The 13,795-nt window shown below is 68.3% G+C and overlaps 2 protein-coding genes across 2 annotated transcripts in view; one reads left to right on the forward strand and one right to left on the reverse strand.

Moving 5' to 3' along the window:
* Positions 1-687: 687 nt before the first annotated feature.
* Positions 688-11,973, forward strand: PTPN23 (protein tyrosine phosphatase non-receptor type 23). The gene is given in 29 exon segments (XM_039571640.1): positions 688-872; positions 1,562-1,636; positions 2,200-2,327; positions 2,693-2,769; positions 2,875-2,924; positions 3,464-3,595; positions 3,864-3,944; positions 4,391-4,522; positions 4,687-4,734; positions 4,934-4,990; positions 5,160-5,218; positions 5,479-5,558; positions 5,655-5,769; positions 5,912-5,977; positions 6,083-6,228; positions 6,571-6,879; positions 7,202-7,356; positions 7,449-7,600; positions 7,850-8,029; positions 8,187-9,144; positions 9,147-10,196; positions 10,338-10,519; positions 10,724-10,828; positions 10,917-11,055; positions 11,130-11,243; positions 11,322-11,352; positions 11,355-11,579; positions 11,581-11,756; positions 11,758-11,973. Coding segments are annotated over 29 exon segments (5,220 nt in total). The 5' UTR covers positions 688-788; the 3' UTR covers positions 11,872-11,973.
* Positions 11,974-12,022: 49 nt separating this feature from the next.
* The window catches only part of LOC104686480 (SREBF chaperone), a 41,995-nt gene continuing 40,222 nt past the window's right edge, over positions 12,023-13,795 (reverse strand). Inside the window, 1 exon segment of the mRNA XM_039571638.1 lies at positions 12,023-13,330. Coding sequence (XP_039427572.1) covers positions 13,085-13,330 — 246 coding nt within the window. The 3' untranslated portion in view covers positions 12,023-13,084.

Here is a 13,795-nt window from a genome sequence, read left to right on the forward strand (position 1 = left end):
CCCTGGGTCCTGATGTCCCCGTGTCCCTGTGCTTGTGTCCCCAGTCCCCGGTGTCCGTGTGGCTGATGAGCCGGACAGGCTGCCCAGGGCGCAGTTCCCAGCTGGAAGAAGGCAGCTCTGGTGTGCTCCTGCTGGGAGCTGCTGAGGAGCTCCCCCTGTACCAGAACCTATCAAACAGTTCCGTTAGTGGCTCAAATAATTACATTAATGGATCAGTTAATTAGTGGAGCAGATAATTACATTAATGGGTTAAATACATCAGTGGAGTATTGTAGGATAAACCCCCATTACTCTGATTGATCCACGTTGTTGGAACAGCCCTGGGGGGAGAACGAGGCATCCCTGGGACCACCAAGGCGTCCTGGAGCCCAAAATACACAACACGACACTGAGGGGACCGGGGAAGGTGGGGAAGAGGGTAATTAATGGGGTAATTAATTAACGGCACCCCGTTAGGGGAGGCCTTGAGGGGCTGGGGAGGGCCCGGGCGGCGCTGGTTGCCATAGCAACCACCCCGCCCCCCCGGGGGCGGAGCTTCGCCGTGACACCACCCGTGTCCTCCAATCAGCGAGCGAGGCGTCTCCATGGTAACAGCGCTTGTCCCGCCCCGAGCGGGCGTGGCCTCGCCGTCACCCCTGGTTACGGGCGGGGCGTTGCCAAGGGAACGGAGCCGGAAGTGTCGCGCGGACTCGGTGTCCCGTGAGCCCCCGCGCGCGGTTCCGGCGGGCCGGGCCGTGCCGGGATCGGGAGCGGGGCCGGGATCGGGCCGGGATCGGGGCTGGGCCGGGATGGAGGCCGTGCCCCGCATGCCCATGATCTGGCTCGACCTCAAGGAGGCCGGGGAGTTCGCCTTCAACGCCGCCGTCAAGAAGGTCGGGCCGGGGAAGGGGCGGCGGGGCCTGCGGGGGCCGGGAGGGGCCGGGGAGGGGCGGGGCGGGGCGGGGGGGTTTGGGGTCTGTGAGGGGCGGGGGGGGAGCGAGAGGGAGAGGTCTGGGCTCCTTTGAGGTGCTCAGAGAAGAGGAAAAAGGCGGTCGGGATGCCTGGGGGGTCCCTGCAGCCGTCGGGAGTCGCAGGTGGGGGGGCTTTGGATCAGGACGGGGGCACGGGGGGCGTGAGACGACGGGACCCCCTTCCCCGAGCCCACCGAGGGCCGGGGGATTCCGCCTTGTCCCTGCCACCCCCGTGGGGACCTGATTAATCAGTCACTTAATTAACAGCTGTGAACAAGCTCCACCCCTGCCCGGCGCTTCCCGTGCCACGGGATTTATGGATGGGGAGGATTCGGGGGGTCCCGCGGCGTTTGTGTCGGTCCCCTCGCGATTTTGTGGGGGCCGCAGGCGGCCCCTGGGAATGGCCCCACCCTGCCTCCCCCTGGGGGCCGGGGGCACCTTCTCCCTGCCCAGAACTCCCTTTTCCAGCCTTAGCCCTTCCCTGATCCCATCCCGTGGGCGTGAAGCTCCTCCTTGGGAGCCACCCCAGCCCGGCCCGGTGTCCTCCCTCCCCATCAGCCTCTCCGGGGGCTGGAGGGGCTCCGGGCCTCTCACGCTCTCCCCTTTTCCAGTTTGTCCTGAAGAACTATGGGGAGAACCCGGAGAACTACAACGAGGAGCTGCGGAAGCTGGAGCTGCTCCGGCAGGTGAGGGGGGACCGCCCGGGGGGCTCTGGGATGGCTCTGCCGACCCCCCCCCAGGCCGGGGGCTGGGCCTTGGCTGCTCCCCTCCCTCTCCTGTGTCCCAAGGAGCAGCCCTTGGATGATCCCAGTGATCCAGGAGCTGTGAGCTGCTGGGTGGGGGGAGCAGGGACAACTCCTGGCGGTGGCCCTCGGGTCCCCAAAGCCCAGGGCGGTCCCAGCAGGCCCAGAGTGGGGTCCAGACACCCCCAGCCCAGCACTGGGATTTGTGCTGAAGCAGGAGGGCAGGAAACCTTCCCAGGTGCTCCTGCTGTTCCCTCCTCTCCCAGTGTGCCCCAGGACACCCAAATCCCTGTGGTTCTCCCACCCCTGGGAGCTGTGCCGGGAGTGCAGAGCCTCCTTTTCCCACTCTGGATCCATAACGTGGCTCCCTCGGCCTCGTTTTTGGGAGAACTCTCCTGCTCCTGAGGTGTTCCTGGAGGCCTCGCCTCATCCCAAGCAGCCTCATGGTGCTGTTCCTGCGTGGAACGTGTCCCCAGAGCCTCTCCCTGTTCCTGTCCTGTTCCCAGAGCGCCGTCAGCGTTCCCAGGGATTTCGAGGGCTGCAGCACCTTGCGCAAGTACCTGGGGCAGCTGCACTTCCTGCAGAGCCGCATCCCCATGGGCAACGGGCAGGACGCCGCCGTGCCCGTCACCTGGTGAGGGGCTGGGGGCACGGGGATGGGGGCTGAGCCTGGCAGGACGTGGCCGTGCCCATTCCGTGGAGAGGGGCTGCTCCAGGAACCCCCTGGGGAACGGGGTCCTGTCCTGGGTGGCCCAGGGGGGTCCCAGGAAGCCCCTGGGGGATGACAGTGTCCTGCCCGGGGTGGGACAGGGGTGGCCCAGCAACCTCCTGGAGAATGGGGTCCTGCACAGGGTGGGACAGGGGGATCCCAGGGAACCTTTGGGGAATGGGGTCCTGCACAGGGGGGTCCTGGGGACCCTTGGGGAATGGGGTTCCCTATAAATCCTCCTCCTGGAAGAATCCCTGGTTGCTCCCTGTCCTGTGCCCCTTTTCCCCCAGGACTGAGATCTTCTCGGGCAAGGCAGTGACACATGAGGACATCAAGTACGAGCAGGCCTGTGTCCTCTACAACCTGGGTGAGCGCCTGGCTTCCCACAGGTTTGGGCCTCCCTGGTCCAAGCCCCCATTCCTGGGGGTGTCAGGGTGTCCCTGCCCCACTGAGCCCTGGCCTGTCCCCACAGGAGCTCTGCATTCCATGCTGGGAGCCATGGACAAGCGAGTGTCCGAGGAGGTAACGACCCGGCGGCCCTCAGGGCCAGCTCTGTCCCTCCTGGGTGTGACAGGGCAGGGACTGTCCTGTGCTGGGCACTGTCAGGAACTGGAATCGGGACAGGTTTGGGGTCTCCAGGGACAGGACACTGAGGGGCTGGAGTGTGTCTGGAGATGGCAGCGGAGCTAGGAAGGGGTGCAGCACCAGGAGGGACTGAGGGATGAGGAGACTCAGGGGGAACCTTGGAGACAGGAGAGGGCAGCTGGGGCAGGGGTCGGGCTCTGCTCCCAGGGAACAGGGACAGGAGGAGAGGGAACGGCCTCAGGCTGGGCCAGGGGAGGCTCAGGTTGGATATTGGGAACATTCCTTCCCCAGAAGGGCTGTCTGGCCCTGGCACAGCTGCCCAGGGCAGAGGTGGAGTGCCCATTGCTGGAGGGATGTAACAGCCATTGTGGATGTGGCACTTGACATGGTCAGGGATGGCCTTGGCGGTGCTGGGGGCTGGGTGGACTCCGTGATCTGGGAAGTCTTTTCCAAGCCCAACAGTTCCATCCTCTCAGGGCATGAAAGTTTCCTGCACCCACTTCCAGTGCGCCGCGGGCGCCTTCACCTACCTGCGAGATCACTTCCCACATTCCTACAGCGTGGACATGAGCCACCAGATCCTCAGCCTCAACATCAACCTCATGCTGGTAGGCACTGGGGGCACTGGTGGTACTGGGACACCTCAGGTGTGTCCGTAGGGTTGGTGTTCCCTGAGGATCCCAGGAGATGGGACCCCAGTGTCCCCCGAGGGGCTCTCTCCCAGGGGGGGAAGGAGGTTTTGGGATGCACTGGGGGATCGAGGAAGGCTCAGTGCCCTTCCTCAGGGCTGGGATTCCCTGTGCAACATCCATCCTGGGAAAGGGGCTGGAGCCAGTGGAACTGGGACACTGAACATTCCCCTCTTGTCTGTGGCAGGGCCAGGCACAGGAGTGTCTCCTGGAGAAGTCCATGCTGGACAACAGGAAGAGCTTCCTCGTGGCCCGGATCAGTGCCCAGGTGAGCTCCAGGAGCTGCTCCCAGCACGGCCCTGCTCCTGCTGCTCCGAGATCAGGAGCTGGAGAGGGACTTGGGGCAAGGGCCTGGAGTGACAGGACACAGGGAATGGCTTCCCACTGCCAGAGGGGAGATGTGGGGGGAGTATTGGGAAGTCCTGGCTCTGAGGTGGGTGAGGGACTGGAATGGATTTCCCAGAGCAGCTGTGGCTGCCCCTGGACCCCTGGCAGTGTCCAAGGCCAGGCTTGGAGCAGCCTGGACTGGTGACAGGTGTCGCAGCGATGTCACCAGTCCCTGGCTCTGGTCCCAAACGCATCCCTGAGTTCCCCCAGCCATTTCTCTGGGTGATCCGAGTCCTGGGGCCAGTGCTGGTGATTCCCCCTTCCGTGCCCTGCTCTGGCCCCCCTGGGATCCGGCATTCCCAGGTTCTCCCCTGTCCCTCTCCACAGGTGGTGGATTACTACAAGGAGGCCTGCCGGGCGCTGGAGAACTCAGAGACAGCCTCGCTGCTGGGCAAGATCCAGAAGGATTGGAAGAAACTGGTTCAAATGAAGATCTATTATTTTGCTGCTGTGGCCCACGTGAGTGGGGGGAACTGGGGCTGGGGGGGCTCTCCCTGTGCTCCCATCCCATCTGGGGATGCTCCTGCCAGCTTTGGAGCAGCTCTGGCCACTCCCTGGGTTTTTCCTCCTCCTCTCAAAGCTCTCCCTGGAGTTACAGAGCTCTGATCCCAGTTTTTTTCCAGCTGCACATGGGGAAACAGGCCGAAGAGCAGCAGAAGTTTGGGGAAAGGGTAAGTGGGGCCGTTTCATCCACTCCAGCCGTGGTCCTGGGAAGGGGGTCGGGTCCTGGAAGAGGCTGCGTATCCACAGCCATGTCCTGTGTGCTGCCAGGGCCTGGGTGCTCTGGGAAAGCCGTGGGCAGCTCTGGTGTCCCTGTTCAGAGCCAGGACAGTGCCTCCCGTGCTGACCCCAATTCCCACTCTCCCGCAGGTCATCTACTTCCAGAGCGCTCTGGATAAGCTCAACGAGGCCATCAAGCTGGCAAAGGTGTGTTCCTGCTGTCTGGGACTGCAGGCTTCCCACTTCCCAGCTGGGCCCTGGGCTGCCAGGCTGGCAGGAGGGGGACTGGGATTGGTCTAGGAGGCTCAGCTGTCTCCAGGCCTCTCCGCTCGTGGCAGGAGCGCTCGGACAGCGATTCCCACTCTCAATTCCACAGGGGCAGCCTGAAACCGTGCAGGAAGCTCTGAGGTTCACCATGGATGTTATCGGTGGGAAGTGAGTCTGTGGGGTGCCCTAGGGTGTATCCATCCTTTTCCAGGGGTTGGGAATGTTGGTGGACAGGGAGCCTGGGGAGCGTTCCCACTGTCCTGACATGCAGAGCCCAGCACTGCCCCAGGCCCTGGGGACGGATGGCTGCTGTGGGAATTGCTGCATCAATCCCAGGAGGCCCAGGGGGCTGAACCCATTGGGAGCAAGCTCAGGGGGCCAGGAATGCCCCCCGCTCCTTCTCTTCCAGCATCACTTCCCATTTCCAGGTACAATTCAGCCAAAAAGGACAATGACTTCATCTACCACGAGGCTGTGCCTGCGCTGGACACTCTGCAGTCCGTCAAAGGTCAGGGGGCTTTGGGACCCCTGGGGACAGGGATCGGCTGGGATGGAGCGGGAGGATCTGTTCGGGAGCGATCCCAGCCCGGGGTGTGTCCCGCAGGTGCCCCCCTGGTGAAGGCTCTGCCCGTCAACCCCACGGACCCCGCGGTCACCGGCCCTGACATCTTCGCCAAGCTGGTGCCCATGGCTGCCCACGAGGCCTCGTCCCTGTACAGGTGTGTCCGGGCTCCGGCCAGAGCACACGGGATGGGATGGGGTGGGATGGGATGGGATGGGATGGGATGGGATGGGATGGGGGTCTGGAGCCTGGTGGGGATTTCCTGCACTCACAGAATGTTCTGTCCTGTCCTGTCCCAGCGAGGAAAAGGCCAAACTGCTGCGGGATGTGATGGCCAAGATTGAAGCCAAGAACGAAGTGCTGGAGTACGTGAGGGGCCCGGCCCTTCCGCCCCACGGGGTCCCGGTGCTCCCGAGCCTCTGCGAGGGGGGACACTGCCAACCCCTTAGGGGCCCCTCTGTGTCCCACAGCCAGTTCATGGACTCCATGCAGCTGGACCCCGAGACCGTGGACAACCTGGACATGTACAACCACATCCCGCCCGTGCTGATGGAGAAATGCGCCGCGCTCAGTGTGCGCCCGGACACCGTCCGCAACCTCGTCCAGTCCATGCAGGGTGAGGGCTCCGGGACCCTGGGGCTGGCACTGCTCCCTGCCTGGGGCTGGCACTGCTCCCTGCCTGGGGCTGGGGGTTCTGAGGGTGGCACTTGCTCCCTGCCCAGGCTGTTGGGAATGTTCTCACCGATGGCTGGTTCTGTGCTGGCATAAATTCCTGAATCCCAAAGCATTTCCCTGTTGGACGGGAGGAGGGATGACCCCAAGGGGATGGGTGCCCACGAGCCCAGCATGCCAACACCTGGGCTGCCATGTCCCTGCCTCTGGCTGCCGGGTTTATTCCTGGAGCCGCTGTGTCCACGCCTGGCCCAACCCCCACCAGCCCCCCCCCGTGTCCCCCCAGTGCTCTCTGGGGTCTTCACCGACGTGGAGGCGTCGCTGAAGGAGATCCGGGACCTGCTGGAGGAGGACGAGGTGCAGGAGCGGAAGCTGCAGGAGCTGCTGGGGAGGGTCCCGCCGGCGCCGGGGTCCCCCCCGGGGCTGGCCGAGGTGAGCAAGGAGTGCTCCAAGTACCTGGAGCTGCACGAGAAGGCGAGTTTCACCAACACCGAGCTGCACCGCGCCATGAACCTGCACCTGGGCAACCTGCGCTTGCTCGGCGGCCCCCTGGAGCAGGTCCGGGCCGCGCTGCCCACCCCCACCCTCTCCGAAGGTGAGTCCTGGCCTGGGGGGGGCTGGACAAGGCAGGGCTGTCCCCCTTGTGTCCCCCCAGGGGCGTGGCAGTGCCCCTAGGCTGGGGAGGAAGGGCTGCCCTCCCTGTGCCCCCCTCGGTCCCCGTGTGTCACCTGGCACTGGCACCGTCCGTGTGAGGGGGGTGGGGGCTTGTCCCCCGGGAACGTGCAGAGTGGGTCCTGTTCGGGGACAAAGGGGACAGAGAGTGTCCCAGCCACGGCCTGGCTGCGCAGATCCCACCCCGCGGGTTCCCTGCGGTTCCTCGGGATCCGGCCCCGTCCCTGACCCCGCCCCACCTCCAGACGACAAACAGGTGCTGCAGAACCTGAAGCGGATCCTGGCCAAGGTGCAGGAGATGCGGGACCAGAGGCTGTCCCTGGAGCAGCAGCTGCGGGAGATGATCCAGAAGGACGACATCACCACCTCGCTGGTCACCACCGACCGCTCCGAGATGAAGGTGGGCTTGGGACACCCCCTGTGTCCCACTCAGGGACCGCTCTGTCCCAGGGCCCTGCAGACCCTCCCGTGTCCCCTCCCGTGTCCCGGCAGAAGCTCTTCGAGGAGCAGCTGAAGAAGTACGACCAGCTCAAGGTGTACCTGGAGCAGAACTTGGCTGCCCAGGAGAACGTGCTCAAGGCCCTGACTGACGCCAATGTCAAATACGCGGCCGTGCGCAAGGCCCTGGCCGAGGTGGAGCACAAGTGAGTGGGGAGGAGGGGTCCTGCTGCCCCGGGGGGTCTCAGTGCCCAGGAGCAGCCCTCACCCTGGGACAGGTGTGGGGCCACTGCCAGCTTCTCCTGTCCCACCGCACTGCCAGGGCCGTGGTGGCTTTGCCCTGTCCCTGTGCCCAATCCCAGCGGGAACTGGAGGGTTCCTCAGGTGCCTGGAGCCAGTGCCCGCCTTTATGCTGGCACTGCATCCCGCTGAGCCCCTCCGTGCCCCCCTCCCAGGTGGAACACAACCGTGCAGACCCTGGTGGCCTCCTACGAGGCCTATGAGGACCTGATGAAGAAGTCCCAGGAGGGGAAGGATTTCTACACGGACCTGGAGGGGAAGGCGGCCAAGCTGCTGGAGCGGGCGCGGGCCGCATGCCAGGCCAGCGAGGCGCACCGGCAGCAGCTGCTGGAGAGGTGGGTGGGCACAGACCCGGGCTGGGGGGCCAGTGAGACCCCCGGGGGGTGAGAGGGGCCTGTGGGAGCTGTGGGCGGTGGCCTGGGGGGCTCCTGGAGCCCATGGGGCAGTGGTAGGGCAGCACCCGGCCCCACACTGAGCCCCCCTGCCCCTCAGGGAGCTGAAGAAGCAGCCGCCCCCCCGGCCCACGGCCCCCAAGCCCCCCCTGCAGAAGAAGCCACTGGAGCTGGAGGCCGGGGGCCCCGAGGCCGCCGAGTTGGGCTCCCTGGTGCTGTCGGAGCTGCCGGAGGAGCTGCGGAGCCTTCCCCCGGAGCTGCTGCCCGGGCCCCTGGCCCAGCTGCCCCCCCCAGCGCTGGCCGCCCTGGCCGGGGGGCTGCGGGCCCCCGAGCCCTACATGCTGCCCGGGGGCGTGGCCAGCGCCCCACTGCCCCCCTGGCCCCCACGCCCCCTTCCCCGGGCACTACCGCCTGCCCGGGCCCCCCGCCGTCCCCAGCCCCTTTCCTCCCACCGGGGGCGTCCCGGGGCAGCTCCTGCAGCCCTCGGCCCCGGCCGGGCCCGCCCCCAGCTCGGCCGCCCCTCAGCTCTTCCCGGCCGCGCCCCTGATCCGCGCCCCGGGACAGCCGGGCTTTGGGGGGGCCCCCACGTGCTGCCCCCGCACTCGTCCCCCCAGCACGGGCCCCTGCCCGCCCCCGCCTACGGCCTGGGCCAGCCCGGGGCAGCCCCCGGCCCGCTCCGGCCCCCCGTGCCCGGGGCAGCCCCCGTGGGTGCCCAGCCGGGGGTGGGTGGCCCCGAGCCCCCGGGCACGCGCCCGGCCACCACCACGGTGGACAGCGTCCAGGCCCCCATCTCCAGCTGCTCCGTGCCCCCCCGGGGACCCCCGGGCCCCTTCCTGCCCCCCCAGCGCCCGGGGGGCCCCCGGCCCCCTTCCCCTACACTGCGGGGGGGGTTCAGCCCTTCGGGGCACCGGCTCAGGCCCCTTTTCCCCCGGCACAGCCCCCGCCCGCCTTTGCCCAGGGCCACCAGCACTTCCCCCCAGGTCCCTTCATGCCCCCGGGCCGAGCCCAGGCCCCTCTGCCCTTCCAGCAACCCCCCCGCGTCCCCCTGGCCCCCCCGGCCCAGTTCCCCCAGCAGCCCTTCACCGGTCCCGGGGGGCAGCTGCCCCCCCCGGCCCCGGGGCAGGCCCCGCTGCCCCCCCAGCTCTACCAGCTCCCCGGGCAGGACCAGCTGCCCCCCACGGGCCTCGCCCCGCACCCGGGGGCCGTGCCCTTCCCCAGGACCCCTGCCCAGAACGGCCCCCCGGCCCTGGGGGGGCTCCAGCCGGTGCCCCCCGGGTCCCCCGCGCTGCCCTTCTGCCCCAGCCCGGCCCCCCCCAGCGCTCAGCTGCCCCCCGGGACCATGGCGCTGGGCCCCCCCGCGCCCGCCCCGCCCAGCCAGGCCCCCTCTCCCGGCCCCGTGCCGGGCCCCGTGGTGGTCCAGGGCCCGCTGGTCCCGTCCCCGGCCCCGTCCCCGTCCCCAGCCCTGCCCATGCAGCCCCCGGCGCCGCGCCCCCCTCCCGCGCTGCCCCCGCCGGGCGCCGGGGACTCGCCGTTCCCTCGGCAGAGCCCCTGCCCCGCCGACCTGCTGTCGTCCAGCCCCGAGAGCCAGCCCGGCGGCTCGGCCGCGCCCGGGGGGCTGCTGCAGCCCACTAAGGCGGGGCTGCAGGAGGGGCAGCGGCCCCGGGCCGTGCAGCTCATCGAGGCCGACCCGTACGCGGAGCCCGAGCGCGTCCGGCGGCTGCTGGCGGAGCTGGAGCAGTTCCGCGCCCTGGCCGAGCGGCTGGAGCGGCCCGCGCCCGGCGGCGGCTCCGAGCTGGACGCAGTCTGGAAGGAGCTGCAGGAGGCCCAGGAGCGCGACGCCCGGCAGCGCTCCATCGCCATCGCCCGCTGCTACTCCATGAAGAACCGGCACCAGGACATCATGCCCTACGACCGCAACCGCGTCGTGCTGCGCTCGGGCAAGGACGACTACATCAACGCCAGCCGCGTGGAGGACCTGTCCCCGTACTGCCCCGCCCTCATCGCCACCCAGGCCCCTCTGCTCGGCACCGCCGCCGACTTCTGGCTCATGATCTACGAGCAGAAGGTGTCCGTGGTTGTCATGCTCGTGTCCGAGCAGGAGCTGGACAAGGTGCGTCCTGTCCTGGGTGCAGGGACGGCCGGGCGGGGCCCCGGGGTTCGGACACCCTACCCGGTGCCCGTGGCCGGGTGTCAGCAGGCCCTCTGGGTCCCGAGGGTCCCCGGGGTGTGCTGACGGCCCGTCCCGCGGCAGAAGGTGCTCCGGTACTTCCCGTCGGAGCGGGGCCAGCCCGTGGCGCAGGGCCCCCTGACCCTGGTGCTCACCAGCCTGCGCGTGACCCCCACGCACGTGGAGCGGATGCTGACGCTGCAGTACCGCGACCAGAGCCTCAAACGCACCGTGGCCCACCTCCAGTTCACCTCCTGGCCTGAGCTGTACGCGGAGGGGCGAAGGGAGGGGGCTTGGGGAGTCCCGCTGCGGTGGGGGAGGGTGGGGGCCCTGGGAGCCCCGATCGGGGGCAGGTCCGGGACCACAGCTCCGGGACCACAGCTCCGGAGTGGGGGAGGGTGTTTGGGCAGCCTCCGAGGGGGGGCTGAGTGCAGAGAGCCCCCGAGCCAGTGTGTGCTCCCCACCCCCAGGGGCCTGCCCGACAGCAAGGGGAGCCTCCTGCGCTTCATCCAGGAGGTGCACGGCCATTACCTGCACCAGCGCCCGCTGCACACCCCCGTCGTGGTGCACTGCAGGTGAGCGGGGCCGGGAGCTCCTGAGGGGGGGGAGAAGGGCTCCCCTCTCATCTCCCGGGGCTGTCACGGTTCGGGGGTCTCTCCGCAGCTCCGGCGTGGGCCGCACCGGCGCCTTCTGCCTGCTCTACGCCGCCGTGCAGGAGGTGGAGGCTGGGAACGGCATCCCGGACCTGGCGCAGCTGGTGAGGCGGATGCGGCAGCAGCGCAAGCACATGCTACAGGAGAAGGTACTGCGGAGCTGCACCCCCGGGCGTGGGGCAGGGGCTGCGCCCTCGGCTCTCACCGTGTCCCTTCCCTGCAGCTGCACCTCAAGTTCTGCTTCGAGGCCGTCTTGCTCCACGCCGAGCAGGTGCTGCTGCGCCACGGCGTGGGCGGCCCCGCCCTGGCCAAGCCCCCCAACAGCACCTCCCCCAAGGTGGGTGTAGGAGGGTGTCGGGGGCTTTTGGGGAGCTCTGCCATTCCCAGGGCTCACGGGGCCGCTCTCCCCCCCCAGCTCTACCTCCAGCAGGACCCGCAGGACCTGGTGCTGGGGGGGATGTGCCCATCAGCTCCATCCAGGCCACCATCGCCAAGCTCAGCATCAAACCGGGGGGGCCCAGCACGGAGCCCGGGGAGGGCTGGGGGGTGGATCCTGTCCCCGCTCCAGACCCTGTGGATGCTGAGGTGCCGCTGGTGATTCCTGATGGCGTCGTGGACGGTGTTGGTGCCCCTGGCCCCGAGCCCCCCGCCCTGAGGCCGCCCGTCCCCGAGCCACCGGGGTGACACTGAGAACAGCAACCACGTGGGGGGGGAGAGCCCCGAGGGGCCGGGGGGGGCCGCCAGAGCCCCCCGCTGCCCCCCAGCCTCCTCCTCCTCCTCACTGGAGCTCTTGGCCTCGCTGACGCCCGAGGCCTTCAGCCTGGACGCGTCCCTCAAGGGCAAACAGCGCAATGAACAAGCAGAACTTCCTGCAGGCGCAGCCGGGTGAGGGGCTCCGGGGGCCCCGGCCTAGCGACGACCCCCTCAGCATGCTCGACCCCCTCTGGACCCTCAACAAGGCGTGAGGGGGGCGGGGGCCCCCCGGCCCCCAGCCCCACTTTGTTTGACTCCAGGTAGAACTGACTTTTTCAGCTATTTGCTACTAAAATAAAGCGAGTTTATCTGCAGGGCCGGGCCCTGGTGCTGCCGGGGGCGGGGATCAGGGCTGAGCCAGGCTCGGGTTAGTTCCGTTTAATGGATGTTCCTGCACACGTTATAAAACACGATCGGTACAAAAAGCGTCCCCTGTACAGCACAAAGGTACAGCTGGGCGAAGGCCACCCGCGGGGGCTGGGCCGGGGTCCCGGGGTCCCCCCTGCCCCGGGCCGGCGCCGCCTCTACAATCACCGGGGGTCAAGAACAGACATCATCGGCGGTTCGGGGCAGGGCGGGGAGCCCCGGCCTGGGGCGGGGCTGCAGCGGAGCCCGCAGAGCGCCCGGGGAGGGAGGGGAGCGGAGCCGCAAGCCCGTGCTCGGGGGGAGCCCCGGGTGCTGCCCCGTCCCTGGCTGTGCACCTTGGTCCCGCTGTGCCCCCGCTCGGGTCCCTCCCCAGCAGGAGGGGGCGAGGGCTCCGCCCGCTCCCAACCTGAGAAAAGCCTCCTCTGGCCCTGCAGCGGGAAGGGGGGGAGGAGGAGGAGGAGGAAGAAGGTGCTATTGCTGCAGATGGGGCGCAGGAGGGAGCCGGGCAGGGCAGCTGTGCCAGGGCACGGCGAGGGCAGCACTGCCGGGGGCTGGACCCCGCGCCCCCTGCCCCAATAAATAACTATTTACAGGGTATAAATAAATAGGGCGAGGGCTGCTGCGGCCGCGGGCGGGATCAGGCGGGGCCCTGCCGCGCCCTAAGGCACGTGGGGGCCGAGCCACGCCCGGGAGGGACCGGTCCCGGCCCTCTCCCGGCTGCCACCCGGGGCCGGGGCTGGCCGAGGGCTGTTGTGTGTCCTGGGAGTGGTGCTGGGCTGGGACAGTCACTGCTGGGTGCCCAGCCTGGGAGCCACCACACTGTCCCCCCTCCTGCCGTATCCTGCCCCCGTGTCCCCCTGCACCGTCGGGCTGCCGGGGAGTCCCCAGACCACGGGGAAAATGCTGCTGGACCAGGGAGAGCAGCGAGGGCGGCGGCCCCAGCTCGCTTGGTGCAGGAGTCGCTCCGGTGGCACGGATGGAGCCATGGAGCCGGCGGCCCCGTGCCCTCTCCGGCACAGTCCCGAGCCCCGCCTCAGTCCCGCCGGCCCCTCCTCCTGCTCAGTCCAACTTTTCCAGCACCGAGGGCACGTAGACCAGGCTGAGCTCGCTCCCGAAGTTGCAGACGATGGCGGCGTTCTCCAGCACCAGGATCTGCCGCGCCGGCTGCGACTCGTTGCTCTTGCCCAGGTAGACGGTCTGGAGCAGGTCTCCGTAGCCGATGTCCCAGAAGGACACGCAGCCCTGGCCGCCCGTCACCAGCAGGTTGTCGGAGATGACGCCCAGGCTGGCGCCGCAGCCCAGCTCCTGCGGGACAGAGGGCGGAGAGCTGAGCTCCAAGGGGCTGGAACGGGGCAGAGCCTTGCGGTGGATCCGGACTGTTCTGAGTCTTTGCACGTGACAGGGAAGCTTCCAAGCATGTGGAGCTGGAGTAGAGGCTCCTCAGCCTCCAAGCGCAGCAGAGGTGGTGGGGGCCAGGAAAACCCAGGAGGACCCCTGAGGCTGTGATGTGGAGCTGGGGAGTCTCAGCCTGGAGCAAAAGAGGCTCAGGGGGGACCTTGTGGCTCTGCACAAGTACCTGACAGGAGGGGGCAGCCAGGGAGGGTCGGGCTCTGCTCCCAGGGAGCAGGGACAGGACAAGAGAAGTGGCATCAGGCTGTGCCAGGGGAGGGTGAGGTTGGACATCAGCAGGAATTTCATCATGGAGAGGGTGATTAGACATTGGAAGAGGCTGCCCAGGGCAGTGGAGGAGTCCCCTTCCCTGGAAGGATT

The sequence above is a fragment of the Corvus cornix genome, chromosome 2, assembly GCF_000738735.6.
Source record: "Corvus cornix cornix isolate S_Up_H32 chromosome 2, ASM73873v5, whole genome shotgun sequence".
NCBI classification, from domain to species: domain Eukaryota; kingdom Metazoa; phylum Chordata; class Aves; order Passeriformes; family Corvidae; genus Corvus; species Corvus cornix.